The sequence below is a fragment of the Pteropus vampyrus genome, unplaced genomic scaffold (assembly GCF_000151845.1).
Source record: "Pteropus vampyrus isolate Shadow unplaced genomic scaffold, Pvam_2.0 Scaffold50, whole genome shotgun sequence".
Taxonomy (NCBI): Eukaryota; Metazoa; Chordata; class Mammalia; order Chiroptera; family Pteropodidae; genus Pteropus; species Pteropus vampyrus.
In genome coordinates, this window is record NW_011888831.1 from 4147387 (window position 1) to 4168850 (window position 21464).

Consider the following 21464-nt stretch of genomic DNA (forward strand, 5'->3'; position numbering starts at 1 on the left):
TCCAAAGCACTAATTTATTGTGTGGCAGTCACAGTGGTACCAGCACCTGCTTTTCCCATGTCACCCTCCACGCACCCAGGGCTGCACTGGCCTTTTTCATGTTTGAGTGTAGATGCCAAGATCAAAATCCATTAAGGCCTCCTGTTTCCCATTTTCTTGAGTGCAGAGCTGGGCTTATATAATTTGGGTTTTAAGAATTGTTATTTGTCTAATTAGTGATGCTGAGGAGCCCTAATAGCAGAAGAGGTCCAAGGGTAGGGAAAAGGGGAGGGCGAGGATCATAGAGGCTAACCCAGTCATGTGTCCTCACTGGAGTGAGAAGGGGATGTAGGAGCGGGGACATTGTTGATCTTTTACTCTACAAACTGGTCCAAGAATTTGAGGTAGGCCTGACGCTGCGGTGCAGCTGCTGGAATGAAGTGGCCACCGGAGTGGGTGAGAGTGATGGCTCCAGTGAATCGGCTAGCCAGCTGCACACTTTCCTGAGAGGGGATGACACGGTCAGTGTCTCCGAAAACATGGAGTGAAGGTAGTGAAAAGGGGCCCTGCAAGATGGATTCCCAAAGACCAAGGCCCCGAGGACACAAACCAGATATCAGGATGATAAATCTTGGCAAGGGAAAACGGGGGTCACCAGCTTGACCAAGGGCACACACAAGGGCTGCTAGCGCAGCTCCCTGGCTGAAACCAAGCAGTCCGCTGAAAGGTCCCGACTCGTTCAGTGCCCGTGCCACCGTTCCCAGGGCTTCCTCCAGACCCCTGCACACTGTGGACTCTTTCAGTGCGGAGAAAACGTCTGCCTCCTGTTCTGAAAACCACCAGCCTCGAAGCTGCTCCTCTGGAGTGAAGAGCCCTACAGCGATACGGAGGAGAGGATGAAGTTAGGGCATGGGGGAATCCAAGGGAAAAGTAATGGGAAAGGGAGGGGAGAGTTTGGGAATGACAGGGAGAGACAGCTGAGGGATGAGAGAAGGCGGTGTGGGGGGAAATGAGGTGGGGAATAGAGTAGCATGGAGAGGGGAAAGACAGATCAAGGTGGAAGCCTGGGAGGCTGCGATGGAAAAAATGAAGGCTATGGGCAAATGAAGTGGGAGGAATGAAGGATGATACAAGGTTTGGGGTATGCTGACGGGTGTTATGAGGACGAGAAATAGAGACTTGGAGCGCATTTCCGGTCAGAGCTCGTCTCACCAGACTCCGGCCCGACACTCTCCGTGCCCGCTTTGTCCACGACCGGGTGCGGGCCGCTGACGCACACAAGCTCAGCGCGGCCCCGCAGAGCCTTCCTCAGCGCTCCTGTCTTCTCGCGGAAGCCCCGCTCGCTCTGCCGGAAGCCCGCCAAGCACAACACCCGAAGAGGCGGCTTCGCCGCCATTCCGCAGGGAAGCGCGACGTAGGCACCGGAAATGGCCCTTCCCCCAGTGGAAGTTGGATTACGTGAGGGGCGGGACCAAATACCGGCACCACCCTGAAGGCGGGCCTCAGAGCAAGCGGGCGTGCCCATGACAACGCGGAGGGGTGAAGCGCGGCCAGAGCTGGACGTATACCTGAAACCCAGGAGCGTCTCATGAAACGAGGGGCGCCGCCTTCTCGTTTCTGCAGCTGCAACCCTCGCAAGTCGCGGCTGGAGAGGGGCGCGTAGACCCCTCCTGCACCTGAAGTCGCACATTTTGGTCAGGGTCTCTCTTCTACATCCTCCACCCCTTTCCCATGTTTCTCCCATTGCAGCCGCAAGGCGGCGGCCTCGGCTCGCGTCGCTAGGGAGCGAAAAGTGCCAAGGCCGCGACCAGGAGCGGTCACTCCTGTCTCCTTGCAGTCCCTGCCTACCTTCCCCGCAGGCCGGCCTAGGGCGGGCCGGTCCCGTCCGTGGTTCACTGTCCATGGCCCCAAGGAGCTTCCGGCGTAAAAGTCCATGGGGTAGGGCTGTTGCCAGGAAATGTCCCTCAGGGCCACTGCTGCCTAGGGGAGGAAAACCAGTCAATAACATTTGCCAAAATTTTTCTGCACAGGATTATTTAACCCAGTCCTCACAATGGCCTACGAAGGTTTTATTATCCCTATACCACAGGAAATGTGAGGTTCAGAGAGGTTAAGAGACTTGCCCAAGGTCACCCAGCAATGAAGTGGCTCAGCTGAAACTAAGTGTTGCCCACCCATCCCCACTCCCCTTCAGATTCCTCCCTTAAGAGAATCAAGTACAAAGCCTACTCTCTCCCAGGGATTTTCACATCTTGGTGTTACCTCATAGGGTGTCAGCAGCGGCTTGGGGAAGGCTGTGCCCCAGTCAATGGAAAGGCGTGGACATGCCACTTGCACCCACCTAAGAAGAAAAGTCAAGTCAGACCCAAGGAAAGGTCCCTCTTCCTCTCCTCATGCTGAAGAATATGACTATGTCCCCAATGAATGCTTACTATTAATTTTAAAGACTGTAATCTACTACTGTTTAGAATAACACTGTAGTGTTGCTTATCTTCTCCTGTTTCCTCCACTGACTACAAGCGTTCTGAGGGTAGGACCTGGGAAGGTCATTTGTGATGGTATAACAGAGTCAAATTTAGGGTTTGGTACAGTGCAGATGCCAACCATCCCTCAAACTTATCTCACACAGAACTATTAATGATGTTGCAGTTGCCTGTGAGCCCCCAAGGAAGACAGTAGGTATGACCCATAGCCAAGGGTAGCCCCTGTTGGAAGAGTGCTCTGTAAATGTTAAAATTTCATGATCATGGAAGCAATCCTCATTTATTCCAGTCTTCAGTATGTGCTGGGCAGAAATCAGAATCTAAGCCTCTTTAGCTAGAGTCATAGGTAGGCAGGCAAGGGAAAACGTACACATCCACCTGAGGAAGTAGGCTGAGCTTGCTGGGGAAGACCTCAGAGAGCAGCAGCCTCACAAAGGGAAGTCTCAAGGCTTGGAGACGAGATTCCAGGTGCTGTTGGTAGAGGGAGACAGAGCTGGGGTCACCATGATCAAGTAGCCATGGCCAAATCCCTTAGCCTACTGATTTCTCAGTCAGTCCCCTCCTCCAGAGGCCATCCTGAGCCCTGACCTCCAGAATCTTGGGGCTACCCTGACGGCCCAAAGTGCCCAGGATAAGGCCCCAGGATTTAGCTGAGCGGGCAGTGGTTATGGCTTCTTGGCGGTTGACCTGCATGCGCTGGTGGTCATAATGCTCTCTGGACAGGACTTTGCTGTATGGATCATATCTGGAAAAGAAGAAGCTGTCAGGGTCACCATAACAGCCACTCATGGGACTTGTGCTGTACAAGGCTCTCTGACTCAGCCCCTTGGTCTCCTGAACCCGCAGACTCTATGCAGGTAATTAGGAATAGAGATAAGAACAGAGATTGTCATTGGGAAGATCAGTCCCACAGCTGAAGCAGGCAAGAGTAAGAGAGGATTTTAAGATCTTGGTGTGAATTCCAGGGGATGGGTGGGGTACTGTGCAGCAGTAGCCTTGGGTTTGATACCCGGATTCAGGACCCAAGTGCCTCAGACCTTTAAGGCTGGGGTCTGTTAAGGGAATGAGAAGATTTTGACCAATTGAGAGCCTCAGTGGCAGAGAATTCCACCCCCTCCCCAGTTGGTAAGCGCAGCTCAGCCCATACCGGTAAGCAGGGACATTGGGGTTGGCAATCATGACAGATTCCAGATGGAAGCGGCCATCTCCAAGATATCTGTAGTGGAGTAGAAACGGGTGGTGAGTGTGGGATGGGCAGAAGCAGGTACTGGCTTGGGGATACAAAGGACTGAGCTCTTAGCTGGCTGTGCTACTGACTGTGTGTATGAACTGGGACAGGTCATTTCACCTCCCAAGGCCTTGGTTTTCTTCCATGTAGAATAAGGAGTTTGAATTGATGACCATAAAGTCCCTTTAGTTATATAATGTAGAATCTAAAAACACCCCCCACCCCCAGCCTTCTGGGAGAAGAATAAAGGGGCAGCAGAGGCAAGGCAAGGCTGCTCAGGGCTCTAGAGATCCTAACTTGGAGGTGGGGGACAGAATCTCCCTTACCAAGTTCAATACAGACATGGGAAGTAGTGTTCAGGATGTCATCTATGTTGTAAATGAGGTTTAAGGGTATACACTGGCTATTCTCTACACAAACTAGCTCTTCGGTCCAGTTGCTGAGTTGTAACAATAGCTACTGTTTATGGGACTTGTGCCTTCTGTGCACTGGGCCTGGACTAAGCACCTGGCATGTATGCCTTCACTCAGTCTTATCAAATAATCCTCCAAGCTATAGTGTCCCCATTTTAGAAGATACCACTGAGGTTCAGGGATATTAAGAAACTTTCTCAAGTCCACAGCTATTAAGCAGTATATCTGGGACTGGACTCTAGGCTTGATCTCCAGGCTGTACCCAGCATGTCCTAGAAGATGCTACCTATAACAGTACCTTCTCAGGTCATGGAGAGGCCAGAGCATGGAAAATAATCTGCCATGGCAGCTTCTTCTCTGGGAGACCACACTGAATTTTGATGAATGGCCAACACTCAGAGTATTCCTCCCTCCCACACACACCTTAGAGCCTCCAAGGGTAAGTATCTGTGAGTTCAAGTTATGTAGGCACAGGCACTGGGAATGTCCCTCAGGGAGCAGGGCTACCAGGTATGGGCTAGGGAAGGCCCTGATATGGTCTCATCTATGGGCAGGGGTGTCTGTGTGGGTGTAGCAAGGTCTGTAAAACCAGCAGCTGCAGCCCCAGAGGTAGGGCTGAGTCAGGGGACTGCCGCTCCCTCATTCCCTGTCATTAGCTGGGAATGGAGCTCCCCTCCTCAGCCCTAGCTGGGAGCTGTCGGCTTTGAGGCTGGCTGCATTCACACAACATTAAGCATTTCCATTACCTAAAATAATTAGGCAGCAGGAGACACGCTGCTCCTGCTTGTTAGCTGTCCGGATGCTAAATTAATGGGGCTACAGCCTGGGTGTGCCCATCCATCTTCTCCAATTATATTCCCACCATTTCCAGCCCACCTGCATGCCCCATCAGGCCTTCTGATTCCTGTCCCACCTTGGGCATAGCCTTCTGGATAGTGGACAGAGCACTGGAGAGGGAGACAGAAAACCTGAAACCCTATTTGGTCCCCATCTTGCAGAGTGACCTTGAGCAAATGGTTAAGGAGCTTTAGACTCCTAAGGTACATTTCTTACATCTCTATGACTGCCCCTCCTCCCATTTCACTTACACAACAGCGTCCACCTCTTTGGATAGGTAGGGAGATGTGCAGCCCAGAATCTCCCCAGGGGACAGGGGTTTGCACTGTGGGACACTCACACGATACTCAGCTTTCAGCTCCTGGGCAGCTGCCTGTAGGGGTAACAAGAGAAAGGAAACAAGAGGATGGAGAGGGGGAGCCAGAGCCAGAGGACCAGCCTGCAGCGCCTGGCAGCGGGATCCAGGAATAGCCTGGAGACTAGCTGCTGTCTGTCTACTTACCTGCAAGGTTGACACAAACTGAATGGTGCTGACCAGGGCAAGGGCACTGGCTGGGGGAAAGGTGAGGCGGATAGAGTCCAGTAGGTGGGTTGTGTCTATCCGGATGTCCACAAAGACATACAGCACCCGGAAGTCTTGGGCCGAGGTGTCCATGGGAACTAGGAGGAGGGAAGAGTTCAGGCTTTGTTTGGAAGGCAAGAGGGGCAGAGAGCCTGGCCTGGGCCAGTGGCTTCAGACTGCAGGTAGAAGGGGGGTTGGGGTGGGTCACAGGTTCTTCAGAAGCTCCCTATCTGTCACTCAGCTGGGGCCCAGCCTACTCTACTACCAACAGCCTTTAAAACACCCTCATCTGGGACACCAGCATAGTTTCCAAGGCAACCAAATCCAAAGGAAAGATCCACCTGCAGAGCAGGAAGGCTGAGGCCATCTCAGAAACCAGGAGGGACCTCATGCCTGCAAGCAGGACAAGAAGGTGCTGTGAAGGAGATCAACGTACAGTCCTGCCTCCCTGGTCTACTATACCCAGGCAGCTGTGGCCATAGTGCACCAGGAAGTCAGCTCCCAGGGCCCTTGCAGTAAAGTCATCCACACAGCAAGCCCCATAGGTCACATCACCCATCACCATCACTTCAGCCTCTGTGAACCTGTGGGGATGGGAAACAATAAGACGGTGAAACAAGGAATGAAGTGGGAGAGAGACCTAACACTGTGGAGGTATCTCAGGGCCCAGTTCCTCTCTCCCTATCTCTTCCAATCCCTTGGGTAGGCAGCTGCCATTTCTGCCAACAAAGAGTAGGAGGGGCCCAGCTGCCACCTCCCCCAGTCCTGGCAGCAGGTCCTGGAACTGTAGCCGTATGAGGATGGTCTCTGTAGCACTCTGATTCCTCTGCCCAGGCTCAGATTGCAAGAGGTACCCCCAACTCTCAAACTTGAGTACACAGGGTCAAACACAGACCTTTGATGCCCTAACTCATCCCACCCAGAGTGCTGAAGCAGTGAGCATGTACACATGTGCAAAGGCACCTGCACCTATGCTCTGGTACCATGAGGTGTGTGGGCATGCATGTGTGGGTACATATAGCCTCCCTGACTCCCAAACTCCCTGCTACTTCCTCACCCTTAGTCAGGGCCCTTTGTGCCCAGGATTGAGGGACCCATGCACAGCTCTACACAGCACATGGCACCTCCCACGCACCTCATGCGTCAGGAAGAGTGGGCTCTGGCCAGCACAATGCCATGGGATCTGTTGCCAGGCCTGAATCATTGTGGAACGGGGGTGGGTGGGGAAGACCCTGCACCCCCTAAACTTACTACAGGAACAGAGCTGGAGGACCAGCTCTTCCCTGGGAGACCCACCCTTGGAGCATACATCCTGGCTCAGTTACTGGGGTCTCTCCATTCTTTTCCTGGAAGTGTGGTGGGGAAAGCTAAGCTGCTGCCAGTCAGCCCCGATCTCCACCCCTCCTTCCCCAAATCAGGCTGTGCACAGAAGCAGATTATTCAACTCCTTAGAATGCAGCCCAGGCATCTGAGTCAGCCTGAGCACTTAATTTTTTATAGATTAAAATGTATGCAAATTGGCCCAAGCCCCAGAGAGCATCCCCAAGGGTCGAGAGGGTGGGAGCAGGGAAGTGAGTCTGGTGGATGAGGAGCAGGGTGGGGGGAGGGCAGCGGCAAGGAAGTGGGAGGCTCCCATCACGGGATGACCTCCCCTTTTCCCATTCCCCCTCCCTGTTTCTGTGCCTGTTCCAGATGGCTGAGCACTCAACCCCCCCTCTCAAAGATGGCACATTGTATTGAAGAAACTTAGAGGGGGTAGAGGAACTGAATACTGTCTCCTAGGCACTTCTCTCCCTGCCAAACCCCTCCTTGTCCTACTCCCCCAGATGAGCCAGAGAAAATGGTTCCCCCTAGCCAGACCCCACACTGATTACTCCACCATTACAGGGTCAGCTCTGAGGATTCATAGGTTCCTCCTCAGACCCCACCACCTGCTCTAAATTTGGGGTTTTCTCCTTTGTGTATGGTTGTGGGAGGGGACAGGGTAAGGCAGAGGTCCAAACGGACAAAATGATGCCAACAGGCAGAGCTATAATGGGCAAGGGGAAAGTCTTGACCCATCTCCCTTTCCAGTGCCTCAAGCCTCACCTTTCCAAGATATCCACAATGGTGCAGGCAAAGAGGAGGAGGCCTTCAGGCATTTGCAAGGCCACTGCAAGACAGAGCAAAGACATAAGAAAAGAGGGCTGGGGCAAGTCTGGAATGGGGACACTGCCACTAACTGGGCCAGATAACCTCTCCATCCCCACTTAGCTGAAATTTTGGGGGCTCACCCTTCTTGGCTTGGGCCTGTTGGATCCTCCAGATGGTCTTGGGGATTTCAAAGTTATAGTTGGAAGGCAGGACTTGAATGGCTGCCTGCAGCTGGGGGTTGTTCAGGATCTCAGTGGGGATCTGATTGGCCAAGCGGCCCCGAGGGGCTCGACCTAGGATGAATGTAAGGCCTGAGTCAGTACCTGGCTAAAACCACAGCCAGACTCAGTTGTTAACTCCACCCAAGTTTCAGGCCCATATCCCAGATCCCAGCCTTCTTCCCCAACTGAGTTCATCCTGAAGCTGGAAAGACAACTCATTAAGCCAGGAGAAAATCTGCATAATTAATTTCCATGTTGTGAAATTACTGAGAATCAAAGGTTTGAAAGACCATAAATGGAGAATCGTTCACCCCCTTATCTAAGGAGAGCAGAGGTGACATCAGGCGACTGAACTGAAGCGCAAACAGGAAAAAAGTCCAGATAACTGCTCCTTGACAGAGAACGAGCCTGAGAAAAACCCAGGAGCCAAGCCAGCCCAAGCATTCTGGGAAAATGTCCCTCTTCTCCCCTGCATAAGAACACCTTGAAGTTCTGAGGTCCTAGATAAGAGATCTATATATAAACTGTTGTAAGTACTAATTTAATAGATGGCCCTCTGTACTTGAGTCCCACTGATTATGTCTACACTGCTTAATTCCTGCATTCTTCTCTTTCCTCATTTAAAAGAGAAGTAAACATCATACATTTAACTGACTTAACAAGTTCCCTAGTCCCATCGTTCCCTCAGGAAGAGTGGACAGAACACACTCTAGTCAGGACTGAGGGCAAACAGGTAAGGATAGAAGTGACCATGCCCTTTAAAGGCTAGTAGTCTAGTGGGGGCAAATACAAATAATTACAATCCCCGATTTAAGGATAAAACATTGTAGCCCTTTAGCAAAGCTGCAGCCCTCTGTCTGCATCCTGTTTGCCAAAATTCAGTTTAGCTCAACCCCCAGATATTTCTTTAGGAGCCAGTTTGAGAATGTGACAGGGCAAGAAATTAATTTATTCAACGAATATTTACTGAACCTGTACTATGTACCAGAACTTATACTAAGACTCCTTACTACATAGGTAGGCTCTTCCCAGACCTGATAGCGGGGAGGTGGGTAGGTGGTAGTGGTGATGGTGCAGTGGATAACTAGCATGGCAAGCTGAGACCCTGAGAACGGATTTAAATGCTCTGGTTTTGTTCAGTTGTTTCAAAGGCCTTGGAACAACCAGCCCAGCGTCCCTGGGCCCCCCACAGAAGCTCCTCTAACAGGCTCAAGTTAATGTGTAGGAGCGGCTAGTCTTAGAATCTCAATTTGTTCCAAGGGCCAGTAGGAGCCTCCTCCTTTATCACGTGGCTGTAATCTTCTGTTTCCGTCAATATTCCAAAAAAGGCTGTGAGATCCCTGACGGAAGGTCTGTAGTCCAGTCCCTGAACTTTGCAGAGGCCTGGTTTTCAAAAGGTGTTCAGTAAGTGCCAGGTCAAAGAAACCACGTGCCTCTTTCCTGAAAGCATTTCTTGAGGGCCCATTTGTGGAATGACCTCTGCAACGCGCCAGGCTCCTTCCCTCCCAACCAGGTCCACCTTTTTCGTGAGTCTTCAGGCGTCTGTCTGCCGGCCAAGGCAGGGGGCAGCGTTTCCGGCTTAAAGACTACAAGCTCCTTAGGGCTGCTCACGATCGCGCCCTAGGGCTACAAAAGACAGACCGGTACCCCTGGGCTCCGGTGACAGCCGCCCAGAGAGAGAGACGGCGGGACCTTCCAAGGCTGGCGGAGAAAGGGGGCTGGTCCTGTCACTGACTTGGGGGTCCTACCCCGAAATGCGAGATCGCACCGTTGTAGAACCCACCTCTGCCAGGGCCGTTCCGGCCGCCTGGCTCCGCCGCTTCGGATGCAACGAGCGCCGCCATCACGGCTCTGCCCATGTGGGGACCCAAAAGACAGTGCTAGAAGAACCCGGAGAGCACAGACATTGCAATCGATCGCTGATCAGCCAGAGAGGGGCGGGGATTTGCTGGGCGGAGACCGTAAAAGAGAAGATAGGGGCTTGGCTATTGTAGGCCCTTTTCCTCCCGCAAGGTCGGGACTCGCGGGAGCCTCTAGTGGTCCCCGACGATTGCTCTCTCCCTGCGACCGTGTCCTCTCTTCCTCCTCCCCGCCGGCCCGAATCCGGCACTCCCAGACCAGAGTTCCCCTACCTACCGACTTCTGCAGGCCGAGTCTTGAAGCAGGTTCCTTCGGCTACCCTCCCTTTCTCCTCTCCTGGTAAGCAGTAGACTCCTGTGGGTGGAGCCACATTCCTGTCCTTGGAGGACCACACTGCCCCTAAACTACAGGACAGAACTCCTCATCCACCAGCCCCGCTCCAAATTGAGTCTTGGTGCCGTTTTTCCAGAGCGCGGAAGTGCCCTCACCATCTTTAGAAACGACTGTGTGTATGGAAGGTTCACATGTGAAAAATTGCTAGGAGAAGGCCCTGAGTCTGAGGGTGCTTTCCTGTGAGGGTGTGGCAGTCCAAGGACTCAGATTGCCTAAACCTTCTGGATCCCCGGCAACGTTTTCCTACCTAGGCTGCCCCTCAGGCCAAAGATAGCCTTTCTCCTGATCTGTGAACTGAGCTCCAGGGATCTCAAAGGGGAGACAGAACAGCCAGTGAGACAACCTTGACCTTTGGAAGAGCAAAGTACCTGCAGGACTGGCTTTCAGCAAGGTTTGCCTCATAGAGAAATGGTCCAGAGGACCGTTTGGCCAGCCAACCCTCTGGCACCATCTTCCTCTCTCTGTGGTGGTGATGTGAGCACAGCTGGCCCTTTAAGGCAGCTCTGTGGCCTCAGGCTCCCCTGGAGGCCCTCCCAGCTTGGAAACTCCTAATTAAGGTGCAGAGAGAAATGAAAAACAAGCAGCCAGGGACTGGCCTTGCCTGAGAGGCTGCCCAGAGAAGAGGGATGACTGATCAGGCTGGGAGTGAGCAGCAGAGGGGAGGACCAGAAGGGGTCATTGCTCTGCCCCTCAGCCCCTCTTAGGACAATCACAGCTTTGGACAGGAATGTGGCCAACATGAGTCCCAGGAATACCCCTCTCACCTTGATGAGAGTCCAGCCAGGACTTTCCCATATTCCCCAGGTTCTCTGGACACCCAGGGTGCAGGATATCAATTCTAAGAATCCCCTGAGTCCAGCTCCTTTCAGGACACTGAGGCCCTGCTTTAGCTCCAGTTGCAGCTGAAAGTTCCAAGGGAGAAAGATCAGCTCCCTTACCAGGCACCTCACCCCTTAAGATCTTTTCTTAGGTAGAGGTAGGGCCCATTGATGATGGAAGGCCCCCTATCCTCTTATAACATTGCCCCACAGCCTCTGTGCTGAATGAGTTGCCCTGGCCATTAGGAAACCAGGTGATTTCCAAGAGAACTAGATATCAAGGACAGATGTGAGCATGTCCCCCAAGACACTGCAGTGCAAAAACATTGGGGGCTGCCATTCAACTTGATCCAAGAACACCTCCATCTGTCTGTGGGGGTCTCCCTGCCTGAGTTACTCAGCAGTCTGAGTAATTAGTGCCTGACAAGAAGGCGGGCACAGTGCACCCCCACATTATACCACAACACCCGCCTACAGTCACCCCCACCCCTGGCTGGACTCCAAAGCAGCACCAAGATCTCCTGAGGCTTGAAATAACTCTGTTTCTCACACTCACGCCCAGCTCCAGCCGACTTTGCCTAAGATGCTGGAGTTTGTGGGGTATGGGATCATGGGGAGGCAGCTTGAGGCGGTGGCAGGAGGAGTAACACACCCTGATCCAGGCCCACATTTTGGCACTGATCTGCTGTATGATACTTGAGCAAGTTGTTCAACCTCCCTGGGCCCTTAGTTTACTTATGGAAGGACTCTGCAAGCTCTCAGTGTCATTGAGTTCAGCTTTGGTGTCAACCTGGCAGGGCTCAGGCAGGGTGTGGGGTCACCTCAGCCCTGCAGCTGGTCAAGGCTAAGAGAAAGAATGCCTCACCTTCTATTGCCACCCCAAGATGGACTCATCTTCCTAATCTTCAGAACTTTCTCACCTCCAAGCATTTGCACGGTCTCTACTGCCTGGAATGGCCTTTTCCCTTCTCAGCCTGTTGAACTCAGCCCTCAAGACCTAACCCAAATGGCACCTCTTCTTGTGAAGCCTTCACTGATGGTCCTTTACCCCCGCCCCAGAGCTAGCAGACACTCCTCCCACACTTTGTATTTTCCCCTGTCACATTCTAAGACAGACTGTGGGTCTTTCTTCCCCAACTATGACATAAGCTCCTGGAAGTCCAAGCCTATAGTTAGCTCACACTTGAGCCTCAGTACATTGAATGCTTGTGTAAGTGAATGAATGATACTGGCCTTCTTTTTGACCTTCCTATCATGCCAAATTTTTCTCCAAAGAATCACACAGCCCGTTCTCTCAAATTAGATCTCTACTTAGATGTCATCTGCTAAGAGTAGCATTCCCTGACCCCTCATGTCAGCTCCAGAGCAACAGCCTGTTTGCTTTTGTTCAAAGCAGTATCTTATCTAGACTTTCCCGGTTTGGTCCCTATTAAACTGTGAACTCCACAAATGCAAGGATCTTGTCTTTATCATTGGCTGAATCCTCAGGAATAGTAGTGTCCAACATATGATAGACTCTCAATAAATGTGTCTTGAATGAGTGACTTAGACCACTCTTTTTCCTCTCCCAGGACCCCTCTTATCCCGGGCCAGTAGGGGGTGCCGGCCTCCGCTCAGGATCTTGGCTAGCCTGAACATTCTCTAAGCTCAGCCCAACTTGTCCCCTGCGGGACCAGCTTTCTAGGTGGTGCCTCCTCCATTTTCTGCGAAGCCCCGGGCGGGGTCTGTGTAGATCGAGGGAAATCAGAGAGGCCCCCTAGGCGGAGAAAGCCCATTTTAGCCACACATTTGTTCTTCCCTCTCTAGGGTTTGCAATTAGGCCTTCTCGAATGCTTGCTGCGAAGTCTAAACCAGTCTGGGTTTAGGCATGCCACACCTCTCTCCAAAAAGTATAGTGTCCTGGGACGCGGAATTCGTGGGGGCTGGATCCGCCGGAGCTGTCCTGGGCAGGGAGGAGCCGTCGAGCCTCCAAAGAGGAAGCAGAGCAGGCCAAAGAGGAGATGGGCAGGGGTGCGGACTTGTGATGGTGGGGGCGGGGGGCTCTGGGAGGCAATCTCGTCCCAGTCGGTCGGCGAGCGCACGCTTCCAGCCGCCCGGCTGGGTGACCTCCATCCGCGAAGGGCGAGCGGGCGGGGTTTGGGCTGCGGGTGCGAGCTCCAGGAAGCCCACGGGGCGCATAAGGCTTTCGAGTGGTCGGATCACTGGCCCCAGGGCTAGGGCAGGTACTTGGACTGACGCGGGTCGAAAATCATCCCAGGGGGCGAGCGCAGCGAAAACACCTTGGGAGGCGGCGCGGTGCAGCTGAGCGCCGCTGCCCTGGGAATAGGACGGCGCTCAGCACCGCGAGCTGAGAGCACTTTCATAAATTTTGTATGGGAGGCGCTCGGTGAGCGGGGGCGGGGAGCGAAGCAAGGGGGAGGGAGCTAGCGAGCGAGCGAGGGAGGGAGGGAGGAAAGGTGGGGGAAGCCTAGGGGGAGGAAGGGAGGCGCCCCACTCCGCGGATCGCTCGGTCCTGCAAACGCGCGCCGGGCGCTTTTCCCGGAGCTCGGCGGTGCGTGCGAGCGCCCTTTTGCAGCAACCGAGGTGGCGGCGGCCCGAGGGGGCGGAAAGGAGGGGGCAGCGGCCAAGCGGCCGGGGGGCGGCGTCCCCTTTCAAAACCGCCTGCAAAGTGCTCTGAGCTTCAGAAGCAGGCCGCCGGCTTCGCGCTTGCCCCGGGGCTGCCCGAGCGCGCGGGGCTGCCCGGCAGCGCCACGGTCGCCAGTGGGCTCCGGTGCCCTCCGCGCGGGGCTTGTACTCACCATGCCCCTGCGGGGCCGGGCCGCCGGGCACAAGCGGATCCCCGGCTTGCCCCCGCCTCGACGCGCTCGGATTAGCTGCAGCCGGCGCCCAAGGATTTGAATACAGACCGCGTGAGGGAGCGCGCCTAGGCCGACCTCGGAGTGGCGGCCAACATGCTTCGCAAAGGTGAGTTGGAGCCGCAGGGGCAAGTTGTAGTTGGATGCGCACGGGGCAGAGCGGCGAGCTTGGGAGCCGCCCGAGAGCTGCCCGGCGCCAGATCTCCAGCCCGGGAAGCAGCCCCTGGCGGCTGGCGGGCTTTACGGGGACGCACCCGCGGAGGGGTTGCTGCTGGAGCTCAGTTCCCGTCGGTGGCCGGCTGCGAGACACGGGATTTTCTCCATGGATCTAGCAAGCAGGCCGAGAGATCTGGCTTGGCGAGGTCATTTCGAGACCACAGTGAGCTTCGCGTGATGGATGGGGAGCTGACCTCCTGGGACCCTTGCTTTGCCATTATAAAGTTTTGCACTCGCAGCCTCCATCCCCTGCGCGGGCATACGCCGCTAGCTTCTGCTGCTTTGTAGGGGCCGAGTCCAACCCGCGCTCCAGTTACCGCATGGCCGGGACGTTCACTGCGTGCCCTAGCTTCCCAGGTGGGGCTGGGACGCAGGCACCTTCCCTGCTGCCCTGCTTTGGTCTCCAGGGACGGGCTCTGGGCATTCAGCGGCGGAGGGGAATGGCTAGCGCCTGATGTCCGGTTCCTCAAACTTTCCCTATGTCCCCAGCGGAGGGATGAGAAGGCAAAGGCCGTACCGGCAGCATGCGCTGCCGGTGCCATGCTCAACTTAAGGAGATCTGGCCCTGCGACCACCTCACCACGATCCTCCCAGCAGCCCGGCTCATTGCCGAGAGCTGCAAAGTTGGCGCGGGCGCTGGGGAAGTCCCGCCGCGCCCCCACGTGGCTGCCGCGCGGGGAGCAGTCCCTGAGGCCCAGGGAGGGCAAGTGACCATGCCCTGAGCCCGCGGGCCCCACTACCCGTTGACCCGGCCTCTGTGTCGGCCTCTCTTCCCTCTCAGGTTCGGAAGGGCTAGGGCGCCCCGCCCGGACCTCCTTGTCCCTGGGCCGGGCCGAGCGGCCGGCGAGCCGTGGCGCCCTGCGACAGGCAGCTGGGGCCCTGCGGGAACCAGCTGAGGCGGGAGCTCAGGTAGCGGAGGGGCCTGATCCCAGCGCTCGGCGCTCCAGCCTTAATCCGCCCCTGTTTCCATGGCAACAGACCGAGGTGTCGTAAGCACAGGATTCTGACCTCACAGTAGGATCGGGAAGGAGAAAACGGGCAGGGGGAGGTAGCGGAGGAGGGGCCAGCAAAGCTCCAAGATGGGCGGAGAGGAGCAGATATGGGATTGATGTACGAGACCCCATAAGCAGTGGAGTGAAGAAACCACGCCTTCGTTTGGAACAGTAAAGGCTCTGTGCTGTCCCCACTCGCTCAGGCTCACCCAGGAACCTGGGTTGCCCTGTCGTGTCAGTAGTCACAAACTTGTGTATGACTTGTGCCCTCCACGTGGGTTGGTGAAGTGCAGGGTGGGTGTGGGTGTGGGGGGAAGTTGACTGCCGTTCACTGTGGTGTGGCAAAAGTCCCCTGGTTGGAGAAACCACTTCACTAATACACCCCAGTTCCTTGTCCCTGCAGAAAGGGAGTAAAGTCCTTTAAGCAACCACCAGTGCTGGCTAGAGCGTCTCTGTACAGAGAGGGTGCTTTTTACAGAGCTGAGCACAGGCCCAAGTCTGAGAAGCTTGGGCCTGGAGCATGCAAATTTGCCCTAGTGGAGAAGGTTTCCCAGGCAGTTTTAAAAGGCCACCATGTCTGGCTGCAGGTCTGTGATGGAGATCGTAGAGAGAAATTGACATCTCTTTTTCCTTTTGGTCTTTTGTCTTCTGGCAGCTTACAGTTAAAAATGAGCCATAAAGCAGCCGACACATTTGTTTATATGGTTTAGGTGCCCAGAGAGCCTTCAGCAGCCTCTAGGAGCCTTTCTCTCCCATACTTGCTAGCCAGAGGCCAAGCTTCGGGATGAGCCCAGTGCATTCTGGGGACCTCTCCCTGGGGGTTGCTGGCTTGGCCACTGGAGGCCTGACAGTCACGTGCATTTGCCACTGGGGCTATTTTTCCCTTCCTGAAGGGCTTGGTTGGTGGGAGAGGTTCTTCCAACAGAGATTTCCACTTGGATTGGCCTGAGGGAAACCAAGCAGAGAAGCCTTTTGCTGGGCTGGGCTCAGCTCCGCAACCTGGAGCCTGCTATGGGGACATTGTGTGGGCAAAGGACTTATATTTTGGTTCTTTCCTGGGCAATTTTCTATCTTGGCCCCAGATCTCATCCCTAGGACTTGTCTGTTTTACACATACTCAGGACACTCAGATTCTCTGTGTGGAGTCTAACTGTGTGCCCAAAGCCAAAGGTGTGCCTGAGGCTAATGTCAAGGGAGGTGGCCACTGAAGTTTCTGCTTCTCGAATTGTTCTCAAAGGCTCCAAGCAAAAATGTTATAGGATGGGTTCAGATAGTTGTTGCAGTTTCTCTATTAGATACAGAGCCCTGCGTGGGGTCCTGGCCCTGAGGGAGTTGAATATTTTAATTATGATCTGGAAAACGATTTGAAGGATAAAAAAAGAGGAGCCTTCCCTGGATCCTGGGGGGAGGGGAGAAGAGAAAAAAACGCTACCTTTCTGCAAAGGGTAGGGCCCATCGTCTTGACAATGAGAGCTTTGTGGCGTTAGATGGCTCTGTGCTCTGAAGCCCCAGGTAGAAGGTGAAAGTAGGCATTGGACCATGAGGGCCATCTCTTTAATTTCTGATTGTCCTATTACACTGAGCAAGGTGCTATCCTTTGGCAGGCTATTTTAGGAACTGGGAGTGCTGCCTTCCATCTCTTAATGAACGATTCTACTGGCCTCAGCTCCACTTTGGTGAACCAGAACATCCCTGAGTCCTCAGTGGATCTTGCTGCTTGCTGATGGTACTGGTAGTTGAAGGCTTCTGCAGCCACCCTGCTGGCTCTTCCATCTCCTAGCCTACCCCGGCAGAACCAGGGATATAAAAAGCAAGACTCTGGTCAGAGATGAGAGACAGGCAGGGCAAAAGAGGCCCCAAGCCACCCAGTACCATCCGAGAAGGAAGGGCAGTCTGCTAAGGATTTTGTTTTGCCAGAAGTGGCCTGCTTAAGGTCAGAATCTATGTTTTTCATTTTTAGAGCTATAAAAACAGAATGCAAATCAACAGCCTCTGGGCTAATACAGAACCTTAAAGTTTTTGTCTTGTTAAGCAAGGAAATAGAGTGCCAAATAGGCTTTGTTAAGTGGCAGTCTAATTAATAATTTAAAATCTTCTATCTGTCTTTCATTAGAATTTATCTGTACATCAACCACAAAATCAGTCAAACACACTCATTTATAAGTTAATGCCATCCCTGAATAATTCAGGAAGAGCTAGATTAAGGCCTGCAACCCAGTAAGTTGCATTTTGTCCTTTTGATTTCCATAGCCAGAGAGGCTGGCCTGGTGGCTGGATTGGGGGTCTCCCTCGTGGAAAGAAAGGAAAGCAGAGGGAGGAAGGGACCGTGAGAGTCTCAGATGCTTGGTTGATCTGAATCCAGAGATTCCCTAGGTGATCAGAGAGTCTCCATGTGACCAGGTGTGAACAGGTTCCATCTCTTGGAACTATTGATGACATGACCCACTTTAACCCCAGTGGAAAGGGGAAGAGAGGAGTGTTGCATGACAGCCAAGACACTCTTTCTGCTGTAGAGGGAGTGTAGAGAGGAAATAACAAGAGCCCTACTTGAGAGGGTTGAGATACGAAGTTTCTTAGCCCTAATCCATGTGCAAAAGTGGAATTTCAGTCTTCTCAGACCAATTCTGTCCCACTCAAGAAATGCTGCCTAGTGGAACCAATGTCACCAAAACAGCTTCTTTAATTGGGAGCTTCTGAACTGCTGCTTTCCTCAAAGCTCCTGGTCATTATGCCAGAATAGAAGCCAAGAAGAGAAATTTTAAGGGAAAGGAGAGTCAAAATTAGTTGCTAACTAATTGCTAACCCCAAGAGAAAGGAGAGTCAAAATTAGTTGCTAACTAAAGTCCATGTATGCATTTTCTCACCAGTAGCCAGAATAAAGGCAAGGAAAGCAGGGCAGAAACTTGTGAGCTCAAACTATGTAGAAAATATGTTTTGGTTTGGCTCCTGTCATGCCAACACCTGAGTGTAGTTCTCAGGTCCATTTTCTAGAGAAACTGCTCAGGACCCAAACTCCCAGCATGGGTATGCTGGTCCCTTCTCTGTAGGAATGAATGAATCCCAGAGTTTCTGGTCTCTGTCTCAGTCCTCCAACACTGAGTCCTCCGGAGGGTTAAATGGCTCTATTTATGTAGACCAGGTAGGTACCCAGAGCGGACAATGGACTTGGTGCCAAGAGAGGTTCCTTGGCCAAGTTTGAAAGAGGAAGTTTCATTAGGAAAAGGCAAAGGCAAAGGAAAGGGTAGGTGTTTGCCCCCGGAACTGTGGCAGAATTGACAGCAGATGGGACTGAAGAGGGAGGCTTGTGGGGTGAATTCAACTCCAGGCTTTGGAGTCAGGGCCTGAAAAAGGACAGAGCAGAAGTTCACTTGCTAGAGATGAGAAGGAGGGGGCAGGCATCATGAAGGATGTCAAGAAAGGATCTGTTTGGTACCATCTGCAGCGAAGTAGTGGTTAAGGTTAAAGCAGAGAGGAGATGACAGGGAGGGAACAGATGGCCAAGAAGCAAAATAGCTGGTGAAACGGGAACAGAGCCTCCAGGGACAGCAGCAGGCAGGACCTCCAAGCAGACTGCTGGAAGCAGCCCTTTCTTCTGGCCAGGGTACACTGGGTAGAAGTGAGTTAGAGAGAGAAGTGGAGCGGGGACCCCAGGGTGAGAGCTCCTGGGAGCTGGCTGCAGACCCCAGAAACAGAGACCTCCTTAGATGTCATTGACTTGGGAGAGGAGGCACAGCTGACTTGATGTCCATCACCAAGCCACCTTGGGACTCACAGAATGCCTGGCTGAGTCTGTTGGGAGGAGGTCTGATTGCTAGCTGGAAATGGGCAACAGGGACTAGACTATTCTTCCCAACCTGCCATGGATCCACTTATGCCAATCCCTGTCCACGTGCTAACAATAGCTGTTTTTAATTACTGATGGGTCGAGATAAGTCTAGCTTGTCCCTGCTATATAGGTAGAGAAACTGAGGCACAAACAAATGAAGTCTCTTGCTCTGGGTCACCTAGCTAGCACATTGTTGAGTCAGGATGCAACCCCAGGTTTGTCTGCCACCACACACTCTCCCTTGCTTTCTTAACCTCTTAGCTCTACAGTCTCAAGTGCCCATCTGCCTTGATTTCTAGGACATCTGTTTTGTGGATGTTGGGCGCCGCTGAATCATTTGTATCTTACAGAGTTCCTTGGTAGTTCTCATGCATTCCCTTCCTAGTTTTCCTCTAGGAATGTCTCTGGCTGAGACCTGGGGCTTTCTGGGACCCTGAGCCACTGTCTTGCATTTCCTCTTCTACTCTGCCCCCTTTCATGTCTGAGCAGACACGCCCCTCACCTGCAGTCTCCCGCTCTGGTTTCTTCATTGCACACAGGTATGGGACAGCGGGCCAGCACCAACCTGCCTGCTTTCATGCGCTTGGGAAAGCTTGGGTTATGGTTTATTTAGGGGCTGGCACCTCCTCATATATTGCTCTCCCTGGCTTCCCCTTCCAGGCTGACCTGGTGGACTTGCTAACACAGCCATATCCCAGACTGGTTGGTGGTTGTCTGGGGAGCAACAGCTCCAGAACATGTTGGCCCAGGCGGGCAGCAGTGGCAAGCCGGATGAAGTAGAGCCCCTACCTATACCTGCCTCTCCTCCTCTGGAGTGCTCCCTCACTTCAGGGCGGTGTCCTCATGGCTCAGCCCTAGCCTATGATAACTGCAGAACTCAGAGCTATCCTCCAAAAGGAACATCTGCCCCCTTCCAGCCATGGTATAGTTTCAGAGAAGCCAGTGCTTCCTGTCGTTTGGAGAAGAAAAATGAAGTAACGGGGAGAATATAGCTGATCTCAGAGTGTAGAAGAGCAGACCCCCACCTCTGAGCGAGGAGCTCCCTTCACCACAGTGAGGCAGGGTATCTGGTCAAACAGATACAGCGGGTGCTTTTGAGCCTGATTGCTGTCTAATCAGTGAAGTTGGGATCTGAAACTGGAGATAGCCCCTGCTATCTGATTCAGTGCTGGCACAGTAATGGGGTTGGCACAACGCTCTGTGTGTGTGCGCGCGCGCGCAGAAGCACACCTGGTGAGCTTGCAACAGGCTCCAGTAGTGAGCATGCCAGAGGTCTGCTGTTGCAGAGAAGAGTACCTCAAGTACACATGCCTGGCCTGCTGGCCCTGGAACCCACATCGGCACTCACGCCTTGGGTCCAGTGTGTCGCTGGTGCCATGGGCGTGCTGGTGAGCCACTCAGTGCGGGGCCCCCAGGAGTGGGCAGGCCAGCGCTGCGTGCACCACATGTCGTGAACAAAGCTTGGTGAGCTGGTGTGTGGCTCACCCATGCAGGGGTAGGTGGACATGACTCATTCCATATCAGCCCCTGGAGATGAGGACTCTGGGCAGCTTCCTGGGCTGATTCCAAAGGGCAATAGCACTGTAGTTGGGGTGGGTCTACAGGAAATGGAGCAAAAGTCTTCTCTAGGTCAGGAGAAAAGCTGGATTCTCAACTCTCAGTCCACTAAAGTGGCATGAAAGTTTGCTTCTGCCTTTATCTAAAGTTGTCCTAGCAGAGTTTGCTATCACTTTCTGGGTACTTTAGCCAACACATACTGAAGGGGCCTTTACATATGCTTCTATAGAGAGATTCATGAGGCCCTAGGGGGGGAAGTTGGCATTCGTCTTAGGATGATTTATTTATAGGGCGATTGGATAATGGGGATATGGAGGCTAAGGTGCCTCCATTAGTAAGAAGCATATGAGGTAGGAAGCCTTGCTCTGCATTTGACATTTAGTGGGGCGACTCCTACCAGGGAGCTGCCTTTTCTTTTATAAGGTTTTGCCTTTAATGTTCTATTCATGGGCTTGTCTGAGCAGGCTGGGAGAAAGAAGGAGCCTGTGGCATAGTGGGTTTTGGGGATGAGGCCGGCCGGCCTCAGGGGAAGCAGGGCCCAGGTGGGTCACTCGGTGGCCAGTGTGGGGGCAGCCTGGGCAAGGCCAGACACCAGGGGAAAGCACCTCTGCTCCTGCACCTAAGGCAGCCGGTCACCCACTGGCTGCCTCTGGTTGGCATGTAGTGCAGGCATCATGCTGAGTGGTGTTTACTCTCCTGTCTGTCTCTGTCTTCACTGGCTGCTAGGCTGTGCCTCTAACAGCAGCTCTGTGCAACCCTGGCTTTGGCCTGGCCATGGCCCTTTCCTTCCTGGATACTCTGGAATTATGGAAAGAACACCAAACTTGGAGTCTTGGGGCTGTGGATGACTCACTAGACCCTGGGCATGTTTCCTTCTCTCCGGGCCTCAGTTTCCCCATCTGTAATATGACAAGATTGATGGTTTTCCAAATGCTTTTCAGTAGTAGATTTTCTTCAAATAATATCCAGTGTCAGAGCCCAGAATATAAAACAGATTAGTGCAGATGGCCTTGGTCAGAGCTGGGGTAAGGGGCTTTCTCCTCTGGCCGCACTGCCACGCTGGCAGCCTCCCCTACAGCCTAGCCTCCTAG

General features: G+C 53.4%; 3 protein-coding genes across 7 annotated transcripts in view; 1 reads left to right on the forward strand and 2 right to left on the reverse strand.

The window, feature by feature from the left end:
- OVCA2 (OVCA2, serine hydrolase domain containing) lies at positions 1 to 1396 on the reverse strand. Its single transcript, XM_011359864.2, has 2 exons — positions 1192 to 1396; positions 1 to 853 (listed from the first exon to the last, which is right to left on the reverse strand). Exons 1-2 carry the CDS (start codon positions 1373 to 1375, stop codon positions 354 to 356), a joined length of 684 nt encoding a protein of 227 aa, XP_011358166.1. The 5' UTR covers positions 1376 to 1396; the 3' UTR covers positions 1 to 353.
- Positions 580 to 9778, reverse strand: DPH1 (diphthamide biosynthesis 1). Of its 5 annotated transcripts, none has more exons than XM_011359862.2 (13): positions 9640 to 9778; positions 7776 to 7928; positions 7591 to 7654; positions 5965 to 6086; positions 5443 to 5600; positions 5192 to 5313; positions 3610 to 3678; positions 3051 to 3207; positions 2833 to 2933; positions 2242 to 2320; positions 1828 to 1959; positions 1548 to 1655; positions 580 to 853 (listed from the first exon to the last, which is right to left on the reverse strand). In XM_011359862.2, exons 1-12 carry the CDS (start codon positions 9713 to 9715, stop codon positions 1566 to 1568), a joined length of 1323 nt encoding a protein of 440 aa, XP_011358164.1. In that variant the 5' UTR covers positions 9716 to 9778; the 3' UTR covers positions 580 to 853; positions 1548 to 1565. The 5 variants fall into 5 exon arrangements, with proteins under 5 accessions (XP_011358164.1, XP_023386267.1, XP_023386269.1 ...); XM_023530499.1 differs by lacking the exon at positions 9640 to 9778 and adding an exon at positions 8891 to 9626; XM_023530501.1 differs by lacking the exon at positions 9640 to 9778 and adding an exon at positions 9290 to 9469.
- Positions 9779 to 13391: 3613 nt separating this feature from the next.
- RTN4RL1 (reticulon 4 receptor like 1) overlaps positions 13392 to 21464 on the forward strand; it is a 66165-nt gene continuing 58092 nt past the window's right edge. The window contains exon 1 of the mRNA XM_011359865.2: positions 13392 to 13891. Within this exon, the coding sequence (XP_011358167.1) occupies positions 13879 to 13891 (13 nt within the window). The 5' untranslated portion in view covers positions 13392 to 13878. The remainder of the gene's footprint in view (positions 13892 to 21464) is intronic.

Coding starts and splice junctions, on each gene's coding strand:
- OVCA2 (XM_011359864.2), bottom strand. CDS start 1,375: ATGGCGGCGAAGCCGCCTCTTCGGGTGTTGTGCTTGGCGGGCTTCCGG. Junction 854..1,191: donor GAGTGTCGGGCCGGAGTCTG/GTGAGACGAGCT, acceptor GTATCGCTGTAG/GGCTCTTCACTCCAGAGGAG.
- DPH1 (XM_011359862.2), bottom strand. CDS start 9,715: ATGGGCAGAGCCGTGATGGCGGCGCTCGTTGCATCCGAAGCGGCGGAG. Junction 7,655..7,775: donor ACAGGCCCAAGCCAAGAAGG/GTGAGCCCCCAA, acceptor TCTGTCTTGCAG/TGGCCTTGCAAATGCCTGAA. Junction 1,656..1,827: donor TAGGCCGGCCTGCGGGGAAG/GTAGGCAGGGAC, acceptor GTGCGACTTCAG/GTGCAGGAGGGGTCTACGCG.